Source organism: Sus scrofa, chromosome 1 (assembly GCF_000003025.6).
Source record: "Sus scrofa isolate TJ Tabasco breed Duroc chromosome 1, Sscrofa11.1, whole genome shotgun sequence".
Classification (NCBI taxonomy): Eukaryota; Metazoa; Chordata; class Mammalia; order Artiodactyla; family Suidae; genus Sus; species Sus scrofa.
In genome coordinates, this window is record NC_010443.5 from 38,546,896 (window position 1) to 38,563,529 (window position 16,634).

Here is a 16,634-nt window from a genome sequence, read left to right on the forward strand (position 1 = left end):
TGTCCCTCATCATAAATTTTTAGACACAAACACTCAAAGTGTAACTTTAAATGTAAATATAAGTATTTAAGCCCCTCATCAAACACTAACATTTTAAAACAATGACAAGAGAATTAAATGTAAGATGTGTTCTGGTTCCAATTTTACTGGACTGTGAAATTAAATTATTTAGAAAACAGCAGCTTCACTTCCAAAGGGCATCTTCTCACACGCACATACCAATTTTTCACTCCATGATCCCCTCCCAAAAATAAATTCTAAACTAAATGAGTTTCATAGTGTACTGGAAGATTTTTGCTACAAAATTCCTTAAACATATGTTGTACCTTTAAAGGAGAAAAAAAGAGAAAGAAAAAATTGATTCCATTGCATTTCAGAAAGTGACAGGTCTAGGCAGACAGAGGTTTAACAGGAGAGTTTAGATAACATGTTATTGTGCATGGAGTTCCCAGATGAGTCAACATTTCCAAAAACTACTGACAAGATGTCTCCAAACACAGTACAGAGATGACCAGGAAAATGACAACTATTCCATTAAGGAGACGGCTGGGCAATCAAAAAGTATCCTGCAACTAAAACTGTTCACAAGGTATCTGAAGGGTCAACGTCAGAGTATTCTGTGATATTGTCCCCAAGAAATATTTATTTTGAAACAAATAGTATAGAAAATATTACACAAAAGCTGTTTTGTAATAACTGCTACTCTTGAAAATTGTCAGTTTGGCTGACATAATACAATGAAAATTATTAATGAATTTCACGATTAAATAACTTGAAGTTGAATCCTTTGTTCAGTCATCCTTTTTTTTTCCTTTTTAAACGACTCCTTACAATTGTTATTTGACACGTGGACCAAGCTAAGGAAAACTAAGCCAAGCAAGTCATAATGCTATACTATCAATCTGCCACATCTATTACTATAAAAGTTAGCAAAAATCCCAGAGGGGGTGCCCATGCTATGCCAACATCATGCCTCCTCTTATTACTGTGCAATAAAAGAGGAGGGCAAAAGCAGGCATGAGATGCCATTGATCTTAGCTGTTTTCTTTTCTTTTCTTTTTTTTTTTTTTTTTTGTCTTTTTGCCTTTTTCTGGGGCCGCTCTCGCAGCCTATGGAAATTCCCAGGGTAGGGGTCTAATCAGAGCTACAGCTGCCGGCCTATGCCAGAGCCACAGCAGCATGGGATCTGAGCTGTGTCTGTGACCTACACTACAGCTCACGGTAATGCCAGATCCTTAACCCACTGAACAAGGTTAGGGATCAAACCCACAACCTCATGGTTTCTAGTTGGATTCATTAACCACTGAGCCACGACGGGAACTCCTTAGCTGATTTCTTGATTCAGAGATACTAATGCATGGAATGCAGAAGAAAAGGGAATGAGAAAAGAGACCAACCGGGGAATAAAGAAAACATTTAAAAAGAAGTAAATCAAACATTACTGGGACTCTAAGACAATAACATAAAACAAAGCCTCCAGAAAATAAATGCTCTGTCAAGATGTAGGTTACTAAAATCATGCAAGAAGTGGAAAACTTGAAAAGACCAGTTACTATAGAATTACTGTAGACTGGAAAGATGATTAAATAACTATCATTGATGAAAGTACTAGATGAGTTCATAGATGAGTTCTAGGAAACATTAATAGCTCCAATCTTCATGAACCATTTCAGATTACAGAAGGAAATCGCCTCAATTTATTTTATGAATCATGTATAATTTGAAAATATTATAAATGAGAAGCTATGATTCAATCTTATTTTTGAATAAAGATATAAAGATGGAAATAAAAATATCAGGATTAGAATTTAGTTATTGAAGCAAAGAATAATGTAATACAAATACAATATAGTCTAGGAAAGGAAGGATAGGTTAATATTAGAATATTTATCAACCTAATTGAATATATTCAAAATTTTAAAAAAGAAATAATATGACCATATTAATGTAAGTTAAAAATATTTGGTAAAATGAATTATCAATCTTGATAATTGAAGGAAACAAGTAAAATACTGAGCAGACTTGATTTAGCATCTGTTAGAACACACTATAAACCCATTGTAGTCACTAATAATGTATTGTCATAGTCTACAATTAAATCACAGGGTGAGAATAGAGAATTGAGGAAAAAAAGTCCATTACATATGAAAATCTAATGTAAAAATAAGATATTTCAATTACTTGGGAAAACAAATGCTGGTCCAAATGGTTACCCATATGGAAGAAAATAGTTTTGGTGCCCTATTTAATATTAAATACTAAAATATATTCCAGACCAATTAAGAGTTTACTATAAAAATTAAACAATACGTATCTTAGAAGAAAATACAGGAGTTTAAATGTATAGCTGAGAGTTGGTACATCTTCATTACCAAGACAGAAAACTCAGAACTTATAAATATTTTGTTAGATAAGAAGTGAAATTATTTTGGCCAAAGTGATCAATGTAAAAACATATAGCATAAGAGAGATTTGAGAAAATCTTCAATACATATTGAAGCTTAATGTCTATAACATGTAAACTAATAAGGAAAAGGTAAACACCCCAAAAACTGCAAAGATTCAGGTATTTTACACAGTGTAAATTGATTTAACATATTCAAACAGCAATCCAGCCTCATACAATTAAATACAACTAAATTTTTGGAGTCCCCGTCATGGCTCAGTGGTTAACGAAGAATCCGACTAGGAACCATGCGGTTGCGGGTTTGATCCCTGACCTTGATCAGTGGGTTAAGGATCCGGCGTTGCCGTGACCTGTGGTGTAGGTTGCAGACACAACTTGGATCCCGCGTTGCTGTGGCTCTGGCGTAGGCTCCGATTAGACCCCTATTCTGGGAACCTCCATATGCTGCGGAGCGGCCCAAGAAAAGGCAAAAAGATCAAAAATAAATACAACTAAATTTTAAAAGTTGATGGTAAGTAAAAAACAAAAAAAATAGGTAATAAAATAGCTTGTATGATATTAGATTTAAAATGTTTTCAAATGTGTGGACATTAAAAATAGCAAAATGTGTTTTTAAAATGGTGACAATGCAATTATTTCTATTATGGTTCTTAAGATGTTTTGGTTTCATTTTCACACTTTCTCAATTGCTTTTCTGTACCCAAATCCCCTTGTATTCAGCCCTTTCCAGGTTAGTAACTGGCATTACATTCCATCAGCTAGTATTACTGAAGTGTAAAAGTAGACAAATTGTCAGCTCAGTAAAGAGAATATACTAAGTACTTACTAAGTATATAAAGTATAAATACACGTACTTTTGACACTATTACATTTTGATTGGGACCCATTTCCAAAGCAGCTTCCACACCAGAGATCTGTGGTTATCTGAACCTTTATCGCCAGTGATTTTGTCACTGGTATCCACACAACACGTGGCAATAAGACCCTTGTAAAAGTGGTCATGAAATTCAGATGATTTCTGTTATCTCTTAAACTGTGTATGATTTAACATTAACGTTCCCAGGAACTATTGAATAGGAATAATAAAATCCTTTTTCTATTAAATATCCATCTATCTAGATATATATCTAGATCTATATATGTGAGAGTGTATATGTGTGCGTACATATATATGGCGAGAGAGAGAAAGAGAACTTTTATATTGCAACATCATTTTGTAACCTATTACTTACTGCTTATATATTGTCTGTCTTCCCTATGTAACAACTTGGATTTGGTCTTTTCCGTGTTGAATCCACAGTGTCTAGGAGAATGTCTGGCACAGAGTGAGTGCTAGTAAATATTTGTATAGTAAAAGAATAAAGAATTATTTTTATTACTTTTGCCAGAAAATAAATCCAGAAAGCTTTTTTGTTTGTTTTGGAAAACTTTGACAGTTCTCATTTTTTAGTTTTAAAATTGCGAGCAAGAGTTCCTGTTGTAGCGTAGCAGAAATGAGTCCAACTAGAAACCATGAGGTTGCGGGTTCCGTCCCGGGCCTCACTCAGTGGGTTAAGGATCTGGCGTTGCCATGAGCTGTGGTGTAGGTCTCAGACATGCTCAGATCCTGTGTTGCTGTGGCTCTGGTGTTGGCTGGCAGCTGTAGCTCCGATTGGACCCCTAGCCTGGGAACCTCCTTTATGCCACGGGTGCAGTTCTCACAAGCAAACAAACAAACAAAAACAAAAACCTGCATGCAGCCAATGTTTAAGTTCATCAGGATCACAAGATAAAATAATCTAACGCATAAAGAGTTATCATTCCCAAGATTGAGATGAAGGAGAGCAGAACCTGTCATCTCAAAATATGCCACTTTGGCATACTGATTATTTCGAATTGCAGTTACTTGAGAAAAAGTGGGTACCAGAGGAACACTCTGACCCTCTTTTGTCCCCTTGAAAGCAGGAAAGCAGGAAATAAACCTCGCATGTAAAAGGTAACCCCTATACCTGGAAGAAGAGAGACATTCTTATCACCAGAGATGAGGAATTTATAGCCAAGAAGGCTGTATAAACAAACTTTGTTTCTTCCTCACTAATTCATTACCCCAAGCCAAAACTTCTCTGTCCTCTCAATTCTTCACAAGTATATTGTTTCATTCTCTAAAAGGTATAAAACCTGCTTGCTTTGGTCCCTTCTTTGAGACTCATATTTTTAATGGATTCCTCGATGTAAAAAAAATTTGTTTTTCACCTATTAATCTATCTTTTGTCAGTTTAATTATCAGACTAGCCAAAGAACCTAGAAGGGAAGAAGGGGAGAGTTTTTTTTTCCCCTACAGAGACAAGAAATAGATTTTTCTTGTGAGTCTGCTGAAAGAAATGTTTTCCAAAAAAAAAATCTTTATAATAAATAATGTCATGTCTGTTTCTCACAAAATTACTTAATGTAGGTTAATTGACATATTGCTAAAATACAATTCAAGAGTAAAAATATCCTGCAAATTCTAAACTGACGCAGTGCAGGCATAAAGTGCTGTTTGTGTAGGATAGGTTATAAAGGGTCTGGAAGAATATATGGACCACATATTTTTAGGCAGTTCTCCATAAATATCATCTTTCTTATCCACACTTTCAGTAGGTATTGAATGCAGGTGACTTTGAGGTTTTCCTGAAAAGTGCTAGGCATGCAGATAGCCTGTAATACTTGTTAACTGGAAGTCCATGGACTTTGATGGACAGTCAGTCAGTGGTTAGTATGATACCAGGAAGCTGAGAAATCAAATACAACTTGTACTTATCTAACCATCCAGCTTGGCACACAGGCAGGCTAATGAAGTTCAACAGCAGAATCATGGTTCTCCTCTACAGAAAACAATGGGTTTACCCTTACAGACAAAAGGACAATGGATATCCTACAAAATCTACGCCATAAAAATTTGCTGCATTTCATTTTAAACTAGACAATTGTTTGGGATGGATGTACTCAAACTCCTTCTTTAGTCATAAAAAACAAACAAATAACAAATAACAACAACAACAAAAACAGAGTGCCAAGACTGACTGGTATACCCTACAAAATAAACTGGTTGTAAAATGCACACATAAGTAATTATATAACTCTGTGCATAGGGTAACTATATATGGGCTAGTGAAACTTTGGAGGCGTCTCCCCCAATGCTGACTGTAATTTTAGAAAAATAGAACTGATACCACATTTTTGGTACTACTTACTTAACATACCAACTGTCTAATAAAGACATTCCATAAAGGCACTCTTAGTTTAGGATGTAAAATCATGTCATCTACATAGTAGACAATATTTACCGTTGTTATCAAAAAGTGGTATCAAGTTATTAGGGAAGAGTTTATAAAGGGTCTGAGACACATCCCTATTTGTTCACACTCATGTAACTAATAAGTTGAAAGTTCAGAACAGAATTCTTAATTTTGTTCTTAATTTAAAATTCTTAATAATTTCCCCAAATTATTCCTCTTGCTTATTATAATCTGTGCCTTGTCAAATGGTTCTATCATTTCTGTCTCTTCTTGGGATCATCTACAAACATTTCTGTCTTTTCATTTCTTCTTCCCTGCCATGTTGCAAGCTACTCAGGACCACTGGGTTTTTGTTTTTTTTTGTTTTTTTGTTTTTTTTTTTTTTTTTTTTTTTGAGGGATACACCTATGGCATGTGGAAGTTCCCAGGCTAGGGGTCAAATCAAAGCTACAGTGGCTGGCCTACACCACAGCAGCAAAGTGGGATCTGAGCCGCATCTGCGATCTACACTGCATCTCACAGTAACATAGGATCCTTAACCCACTGAGCGAGGCCAGGGATTGAACCTTCATCCTCATGGATACTAGTCAGATTTGTTTCCCCTGACCCACAACAGGAACTCCAGGACCACAGTTTTTATACAAAATCCTTTCATTTTCTACAACCTATCTTATATAAACTATTTAGCATGATCAAGTATTTTCTTCTCAATCGTGACCCTGTCTACCTATTTAAACTTACTTTCAACTAGCCCATCCTCTGTGTAGCAGCCAGGTGGATCTAACATAAATTCATAAAAATACAATTATATTTTTACTCACCTCCATGCTTTCACTTCTGTTACCTTCACCTAAAATTTTCCACTCTTCCTGTCTTCCCAGCGATACAGTACTAATACTTTTTTTTTTTCCGTTAATGGCCATATATGGAAAACCTCCAGCCAGCGACTGAAACCGAGCTGCAGCTGTGACCTACACCATAGCTGCAGCAAGGCCAGATCCTTTAACCCAATGTATGGGCCTGGGAATCAAACCTATGCCACTGTCGTGACCTGAGTCACTACAGTCGTCTTAGCTCATATGTCATTTCCACTATGAAGCATCTCCTGAACGTTCCCAGCTCCCAGGCTGACTTGCCCAACCTGTGCTCAGGAAATTGTTATATCCTGTACATACTTCTCTTGTAATATTTATGAAAAGCATTGTGATTACTTGGTTACATGTTCATTCCTCCCTCTGTTAAAATGTAAACATTTGGAGGCTTTGTTTTTATGATATACCTGGTACATAGATAGTGCTTATTATATAATAGGCAATAAATTAATGGTTTTGTAAAGGGTAAAGTGATTCTAATAGTTGCTGGGTTAACACACCTTTGAATAAGAAAGCCACCTGCTCAAACCTCATTGAAAAAAAGGAAATGATTCTAAAGTAAAATAGGTTTAATGCATATTAATAGTTTGTTTCACTTTGGGTCCAGAAAGGCAAAGTGAGCATACAACCCATACAGTCCTACAATTATCAGCAGTAAAACATTAGCAGCCAAGCTCTTTCAGCCACTGCTGGAAGAGGAAGACCAGACTCTGCAGTGCTGATTAATAAGCACAATGGGGCAAGCAGCAGACCACCATAGGTATGGAGGGGCAGTGGACACAAAAGGAAGCTCAACTACTTGGTAGAATTCTTTATAATCTGGAGACTTGAGGAAAGGGGATGTGAACAAAGGTGAGTGTAAAAGTGGGCTGGAAAACAGTGATAATTTCTCCATCACCTTTAGAATCAGTCAAGCATTTTTCCCGTAGAGGAAAAAAAAATCATATTTTTAGTAAGTAAATAAATAGCTATAATATATAATAATATAATTGAGGATTTTCTGGAGATAACAAAGCCAAATGTCCAAGAATATAGGGAATCATCAAAATGATACCTGCAAAGTCTAGAAATGAAGGTCTTCATATTTTCAAATCAAAAGTGCTTACAAAATTTTAAATTAGGTCCACACTTAGATACTTCATTTGGAAATGGTAAGACAAGAAGGATGAAATGAATATGTCAAGGATTTTTTAAAAGTTATCTACTAAGGAAAAGAACAGATCAATATCAGACTTCCCATCAGTCTGAACAATTACTTCAGTGCCGAAGGAAAATTGATTCTCACCCCTGAATTCTGCATTTGAGTAAACTTCCAAGTGTAAAGGTAGAATGAACTCGGAAAGTTCACCTCCATGAACATGCTTTTTCAGGAAGTTGTGTGAAGAATATCAGAAAGAAAATACATAGGATTTAAAAAGCACGGACCTAACAGTGGGGCAGAGCAGAGAAGATGGATGCCTGGAGAGCCACCAATGTAGATGGGAGAAGACAGTAATGAACCTGACTAGTATCCATGAGGATGTGGGTTCAATCCCTGGCCTCTCTCAGTAGGTTAAGGATCCATCATTGCTGTGAGCTGTGGTGTAGGTCGACAGCTGCAGGTCCAATTCAACCGTAGCCTGGGAACTTTCATATGCCGTTCGTGCAGCCCTAAAAAAAGACGAAAAAAAAAAAAAAAAAAAAAAAAGAGAGAGAGAAATTAAAAAATAAATTAAAAAAAACCGAAAAAACAAAAAAGAGGGAAAAAAACAGGGAAGAAGAACATAGCTTCACAACAAAAAGCTACAGACAAAATTATGGTCAAATTTATAGAAACCATTTAAACTCAGACAGGAAAGCAATGGGTTTCCAAAATACAAATAGAATAAAATTTGGAAATATACATAGGTTACAGTTGGTTTTTTTGTTTGTTTTTAAAGACTGTTTTCTCACTTTCAAGAATGAAAGGCAAATTCCAGTGGAAGGGAGAGCTAGGGGGAAACTGTAAAAACAAAGCAAAGTGTGATCCAAAAATAAATTAGACTAAAATGATTTTGCTTTTACAGAACCTCTGAAATTATATATATGTGCATATATATTTATATATATATATGTATGTATGTCCATATACACACCACAGAAGAACTATAAAGAGATTAGGAGGAACAGCTTGAGAAGGGTAAGGAATACGACTTATTTTATTATAAGTCTAATTTTACTTTTTGATTCTTAACATTCTTCATGAGTTAATTTGATTTTTTAAATTTAGGAAAGAAATGTATACAATCAAATATTATGTATTATTATATACATATATCACAACATGTCTCTTCTCAAAATTTTCCAAAAATTATTAGATAACTTACAAACATGAATTTAGACTGTCAAAATGTAATTACTTATATTTGCCACGTTCTATAAATCTTTAGTCACAGCCTAACTCCAGAATGTGAACACAAAATATCTTCTTGTAGAATAAATGGCCCACAATTCCCCTAGGGAACACATCCTTTTGAGAATAAATTGCATTCACCATGTTGCATTATTGCATTTATTTTAGGACTGCAGGCTAAATCCATAAAACTTGTAATGATGTTTTTTTTCCCCTCCCAGGCTTATGGGAAAAGACTTATTTTCATGACTACTCTAAGTCATTAGAAGCAATGTTAATTTACTACTATCTCAAGTCTTTTCATCTCTAATCTACATTGATTTTCTGTCCTGAACAGAAAGTGTGCATTTTTAATGCTGCTGCAATACGTTTTCTTTTGTATATTTTTCTTCTTGCAAAAACTGAATAAAAGAGTCAAAACAACTGCCTAAACATAGATTAATAACTTCCTAGAAATGACCAGAAAGATTACACATTTTTAAGAAGGTAACATTACTAGGGTGAAAGAAGCTTATAATCTGGAAATAGGACATAGAACAAAGTACTCCTCATTTATTGCTGTTGTTTTAGTCTCCATGGGGACATGAGCTTCACCAACACTTAAAATTCAAATTGCGCTTGATTATCAGTAAACAGTAAATTCAAAGATACAGGTTTTTTTTTTCCACACAAATTGAGTGTGAATATTTGCTTTTATAGATCCTCTGAAGAGTCTATACATTTCCCAAATTGCCGTAACAGAATGTTTCTACAAAAGAGGTCTAAGCTTTGTTTTCTGGCACTCCAGTCACCACAGGGCCCCCAAGATTTGCCCAGGATGAAATGGGGATCCTTTCCTTTATTATACTGGCTCAAGGAAAAGCAAAATCAAGGAATTCAACGCAAGTGACACTTTGAAACTGTCTCATTGCTGTCTTTCTATGCTGGATCTCCCCTCAGTGGGGAGAAGGATGTGTGTTGATTCACAAAGCAATACTCATTGACAAGCATATATAATATGTTAAAAAAAAATTTATGGTAAACAAAGAAACAAATAGAGTGGCCCAAATTGAGGAACCAATACAGTTTAGTGTTCAGCACCAATGAGAAATTATCCATCTAAAATTTTAGTATGTGAACTAAAAGTATTATTCAATTCATCATTATTTTCAAAGGATGAGTCAGGGTCTAATGACATAGTCTAATAGTTTACTATTTTTAAAACCCAAGGAATGAAGATTTGTGAATATTGGCTCTTCTTTTTAAGCATCACAAGCCCTGCTTCCTGAAATTAGCTTTAACCACATTATTTTAATCTCTTGATTTTTTTGGTAACAAAACAGGAAACCAGTCCCACTCTTTCCCACTCATTTAACTTTGGATTCATTTTTGTAGCCTAAACTGATATCACAGAAAAACTCTGCAATAGGTACAACAATAAAGTATACTTGCATACATATTTTTGGTACATGATATAGGTTTTTTTTTCAATTACATAGAAATAAATTCTCCCATCAGTTATTTGAAGCTCTTTGCAAATAAAATGTGAAGAGATGCTTTTGTTCTTCATTAATATATAATGATAATACATATTAAATATCAATTATGTTATATATATATGTATACATGAATTACCATCATCAAAATGCTGGTTGCCATAAGAAAATTTAAGCATAATATTCTAATTCACTATTTCTGGAAATTAAACATACTCTGCCATATTGTTCTTCTGCTAAAATAACATGTCCACTAAGGGTTTTGTGTTCTTAATTCTTGAGACATAAGGTCATTTCCATAATCCTTGATATGGGAATGGCAGACCACAATTTACGAACTAAATGCTCTTCAAATTGCAAATGGTGTAAACAGATTTTGGATTTGCTAACAATTCAATGAACTCTGTCTTTATTTGTCAGATAAATTGTGGTCCACTGAGCAGTGCCTCTAAAAGACAGTTTGGTACAGTGGTTAAGAGCAAGGGTTTGGCTAAGAGCATGGGTCCACATCCTGACTGCTATTTCCTAGTCATATGAGTTTGAACAAAAATGTTATGAAATTAATATGAGGTTTATAGGATTTGCAGAGGAAGGTATCTAGTAGAATCTGTGGGGGTAATGGAAGTGGTAAGAAAAAAAGAAGTATTATTCTAATAAAAATTACTGTAATTTTGGCACGCTGTCCTCTTCTCTGTTTTTATGAAATCTGAGTAATAAATTTTCAGCTATTTTTAATTTATTTCTAATTTTGGGATAAGTTTACTGATCAAGCCTGTGGTTCCAAGCTCTATAAAGTATTCTTTTTTCTTTCTAAATAAGTTGGTTAAATAGAGAGTCACAAAGGAAGAGAGGGAGGGAGAAAATAAAAAAAGGAAAAAAATGAGAGTAATGGCAACATGCCCTGTGGCAGTATCACCAAAAATTGCTCTGCCTTTAGCAGTTAGTAACCTACACACTACTCAGATTATTTTAGACAATTCAAAGCAGTGCAACTCATTAACATTTTTGTCATTAACTAATAACCATTGGATATCTCAAATCATATTCTACCTGCCAGTGTCTTTAGCCCAAATGAAGATGCATTTGAAAATTCATTCATAACATAAGGCAGTGCTTTCATGGGAGCCATTTGTATGTATTTATTTATGAGTTATTCCACCAGAGTTAATCTGGCCTTTTCTATGGGACTCTTGATACTACAGATGCTTTCCATGGATTCTTGCTTCAAATTTCTTTTGCTTAGAATTGGAATCATCTATTTAATTTTCCTTCAACGTATTATATCCCTTGAAATGCCAGAGGCCCTCAAAGGGTACTAATGAGTTCTTGTTCCAATTAACTGTTTTAAATTTAAAAATTTTTCTTCTCTGCTCTTATGAAAGAGATTAGTAAGAGAAACAAAACTCACTACTAATACCTTTAAGTTTTTTGTTGCTACTGTGCTCAGGGTTTCAGAGGATGTCCACATGCTTTTCTGGAGGGAGGTGGATTTCAATAAAATAAAATAAAATGTCCCATTGATAAACTGAAACTCTTTACAAATGTGGAAAGGGATACTTTTTCCTTAGATTCTATTTAACAGCATCTACATTTTTGTTTTAGCAAAATTAGACATAAGAATAATAAAGACATCATTACAGTCTGCAAAATGACACTTAAAGCAATGGAAGATATCAGAAAGTAAAAGGGAGTTAATTTTAATATGAGAAAAATAAAATGATATTTGATATTTGAAGGGTACATATCTTTATGATGTATCTATATATGAAAATTATTATGATAAACACTAAGACTCCAGGGGTGGGGATCAGCAAAGAACACAGAATGACAATCCTTTCAAAAAGGAAAAACAAAATAAAAATGATTAATGAATATGTGAAATAGTCCAGCTCGGTAATATAAGAAATGTAATTTTTAAAATGATACATTTTCTTCTAGCAGACTAAAAATTATGCAAACAGATAATATTTAGGGTTAGTAAAAGTGCAGCGAAATACATCTGCTGTATACTGGCAGGAGGATAATTTAATAAAATGATTTTGGATAGGTAATTATCAATTATATACTAAAAGGTTTAAAATTGTTCATTTCATATTATTTAGTTACACTAGGTATTTCTCCTAAAAAATGAAATCACAAAAGAAGATGAGATGATTAGAGGGAAATATTTACCATAAAAACATGGAAATAGTATAATGTATAATAATATATAACATATATGTTTTATATTATTATATATTATGACAATAGTATAAAAGGTTAAGTTAACAATGAAATAGCCACATGAATTTGATATCACATTAAACAAAAAAAATTAACACATATTTGAGATATAGCATACATATGTTTCAACTGCACATACATGAGGGAAATGTGCAAAAATATCAATAATAAGTTTCAGTTGTAAAATTCTGAAAGTGTTGCTTATCTCTATTTTTATACTGAATTGTTTTATACTGCAATATAAAATGGCAAATACAGATATCATAAAGGCCTACATTTTCAGTGGAGAATCAAAGAAATTTCATTGTTAATACCTAAATTTCCAGTGTATAGAGAGCCCATGGAACTTTCTTAACTGCAGCAGGACAGTGTTGTTAGGTACAGCTTGTCCCCAATTATGCATTTTCCTGCTAAACCCAGATCCCTCATTGACAAGAATTTCTGTCACCTATGACTTCATTAGAGTTTCTTTTAATTGTAATTCCTTTTGCCATCTTTAGGTAAACTGAAAAATCTGAATTCCATCTTTATGGCAAATTCTCTATTCTCCTGAAACCATTTTTGACATTCAACATGGCATGAGGCCAATTAGATTTCATAAATTTGATTATATAGAGATGGTTCATTTTACAGAAATTAGATAGAAATAGATAACTATAACAGGAGTTGGGTGACACCGTAAAACAAACCTAAAACACATAGTGTTGATCTTGAGACAAGGAGTCAGATGAAGTTCAGCAGGGTGAAAACAGGAAGAACAGTAAAGAAGTTATTTTTGAGAGCTGGAGAAAATAATAATTGTCAGAACAATAATAATTGTCAGAACAATTAGCTTAACTATTGCCTACAGTACTGCTGAAGATAGAAAATATACCTATAAACTTGTGGATTTGGCTAAGGGGATTTCCAAGCAAACAGTCATCTTCTAGCCACACATAATATGATATTATAGAGATGAGAGACATGAGCTAAGGAAAGAACAATTCAGGTTTCAAAAAAGAATTTAGAGGCTATATTGCCAACTCAACTTGCTGAGTTAGAAAATAAAAGTTTCCCATCTACAACATCTCCAGCTGGCAAAAGATTTTTCAAGTTAGACGCTATCTCAGGAAAAAGATCAAGTTCAGAATTCTGTCTGCAAGTCAAGATCAAATCAAAGATGCAGTGCAAAGACACATTGTTAAGACCTCAGAAAGATTTCAGACATTCTCCCAATCACTTAAAAAAAAAAAATTGTTCTAACAACCTTAAAGGTATCCTATGGCATCTTAACTCTTAAGTAATACTAGAGAGAGTGCCCTGTCTTGAAAAGTTTTGTGGATATGTATTTTATTTAAAGGGATGTGATTATAGTTTGGTACACAGAAATCCCACAAATTTTTTTAAGAGTTGTAGCAGCTTAAATTAAAGGTGCACAAAGAGTTCAACCAATAGCTTAGAACACCATGTTCTATTTTCTTTTTCTTTTTTGAGTTTTTAGGGCCACACCCAAGGCACATGGAAGTTACCAGGCTAGGGGTCAAATCAGAGCTGCAGATGCCTACCACAGCCACAGTCGCAGCAATGTGGGATCTAAGCTGCGTCTGTGACCTACTCCACAACTCGTGGCAATGCTGGATCCCTGACCCACAGAGCGAGGCCAGGGATTGAACCCACATCCTCATGGATACTAGCTGGATTCATTTCTGTCCCACAACAGGAACTCCCACGTGCTCTATTTTAAATTGCCTATCAGTCTATTTCTAGTCTATACAGTTCAGTATTACTTCAAATGATAATAAAAACAATAAGCAGAAAAAAACAGTACAGCTAATATTTATTGAGCACTTTTTAAATACCAAGCATTGTGCTAAGAACATTTTATGGAATACCCCACTTACTCATCAAAAAAAAAAAAAAAAAAAAGCCTTTAAACTTTTCGTTTTCATTTACATCTATATTTTTATTCTTGGAACTTTATAAGAAATGGAGATGACATATCTACATGATGATACTCAGAGCAACACTATAAAAAGAATACATGGAGGAACCTTGAAGTCTAATTAAGGAGGAAAATTAAATTGAGAACCTTTCACATAATGGCTTATAATATATTAATAAGTTAAAGAATATGAGTTGATATAATTATTACTTTTCTTTTTAATTTTTAGTCTTTTTTTAGGGCTGCACCCATGGCATATGGAAGTTCTCAGGCTAAAGGTCAAATCATAGCTGTAGTCACAGCACACAGCCACAGCAATGCAGGATCCGCGACCTACACCACAGCCCAGGGCAATGCTGGATCCTTAAACCACTGAGCAAGGCCAGGGATCGAACCTGTGTCCTCATGGATACCAGTTGGGTCTGCTACCATTGAGCCACAAAGGGAACTCCATTACTTTCATTTTTGTTGTAAGAAAACTAAGGATCAGTCTGGTTATGTTGTCCAAAGTCATACAAATTCAATAGATGAAAGACTTCAACTCTGGAGTTATAACTTCAGAAAAACCCACTCCCAAGCACTGTACTACCTTCCTTATATTGGATCAAACTATAACTTATAAAAGAAAGTGAACGCCACTATTATATCTTATGTACTGAAAAACTTCACGTTGCTAAAGAACATTTCCTACTTGTAATCTTGTAAAAAGCATTGCAAGATTTACACAGAAACATACATGCCCTCTTTCTGGGTGTGTACGCAGAGAAGACTATGATACTTCTGGCTCATCCTCAGCCAGAAGGTTGACCTCTGGGTCCCCACTGCCACCACATTGCCTGTTTCAGTACCAATGAGTTTTATCTGGGTTCCAGATGACAGACAGAACAGATCATGGGAGGGCATCTTTTATGTGAAGGAGGCCTTGGCAAAACAGGAGAAGGCCTGCTGATTTGTGTTGAATAAGGCAGATCTTTAGCTACACTGTCTTATATAAATGCCTTTACCACAAACTTGCTTTATAATTTTAAATAATGCCCATAGATTTTTCCTTTGTCAAAAATAGAAGAAATAAAAAAAAATGATGAGACTGAAAAAAAAAAAACTACATTAATGAAGAGCTATAGCTGAGATCTGAGGCACATACCGAAGTTAAAAAATCCTAAGTTATGGTTCCCATAGCAACTGCAACACAGTTGGATTTCACTTTCATATTAAGTAAGTTTAACTTGAGTGGGAATGCAAAATACTTCCTTTGAGCCAAAAAGAGAATATGAAGAGTACAGAGACCATGGCAGAGACTTTTCTGGCTTTCATATAAGTTAAATATTAACCCTAATTATTAACCCTCATATGTATTAATATTTTCATATCAATATTCTATGTTCACTGGCATTGATTTTAAACTACTTTTATCCAAGTTAAAAACGTAATTATTTAAAATGGGAAAAAGTCTCATTAAAATCTCTTGAATCGGAAGTCATGACTTAAAATTTGCGCATATAGGGACAAAGTTCTGCCTGTAATTACAAGAGAATATTTGCTGAAAGTACAATTTACAAATAAACAATCTGATAACACTCACTGCCAAGTGTTTTACTGTTTTGTTTATTTGGGTTATTGTTGTTATTGGTGGTTTTTTTTTTTTTTTTTTTTTTTTTTGGCCAAGCCTCCCTGCCTCATGCAGAACTTCCTGGGCTAGGAATCAAACCTGTGCGATAGCTGTAACCAGAGCCACAGCAGTGACAGTGCTGGATCCTTAAACCCGCTGAGGCATGAGGGAACTCCTACTGCTAAGTGTTTTAAACTTGACATTTTTAATTTCTGTAGATGTAATCTGAAACTATATAAACAAACACATGGTACTTTAAGGAGAGGGTATACATATAATTTTTCAAGACATTTTGTATTTTACATATCTATTTCAGTAAAATTAAAAAAAAAAAAACAGAAAGGGTACTTACTCCTGTTATGTAACGAGGTCTATACTGAATAGTTCCAAATAAACCAAGAATGACGATAATAATATGTACAAAATTTGCCAGGATGGGAGCCCACTGATATCCAAGGAAGTCAAATATTTGCCTCTCCAGCACACAAACCTAGAATAG

The 16,634-nt window shown here is 34.4% G+C and overlaps 1 protein-coding gene across 21 annotated transcripts in view; it reads right to left on the reverse strand.

Moving 5' to 3' along the window:
- The window catches only part of NKAIN2 (sodium/potassium transporting ATPase interacting 2), a 1,025,964-nt gene that overhangs the window by 532,644 nt on the left and 476,686 nt on the right, over nt 1-16,634 (reverse strand). For 19 of the 21 annotated variants that reach the window (XR_002338465.1, XR_002338481.1, XR_002338458.1 and 16 more), the window contains one exon: nt 16,488-16,625. The exons of the other annotated variants lie outside the window; for them this stretch is intronic. Coding sequence is in view for 7 of the 19 variants with exons in the window: in XM_021072767.1 (XP_020928426.1) it covers nt 16,488-16,625 (138 nt within the window). In the remaining 12 variants the exon portion in view is untranslated. The remainder of the gene's footprint in view (nt 1-16,487; nt 16,626-16,634) is intronic. 21 annotated transcript variants of the gene reach the window in all.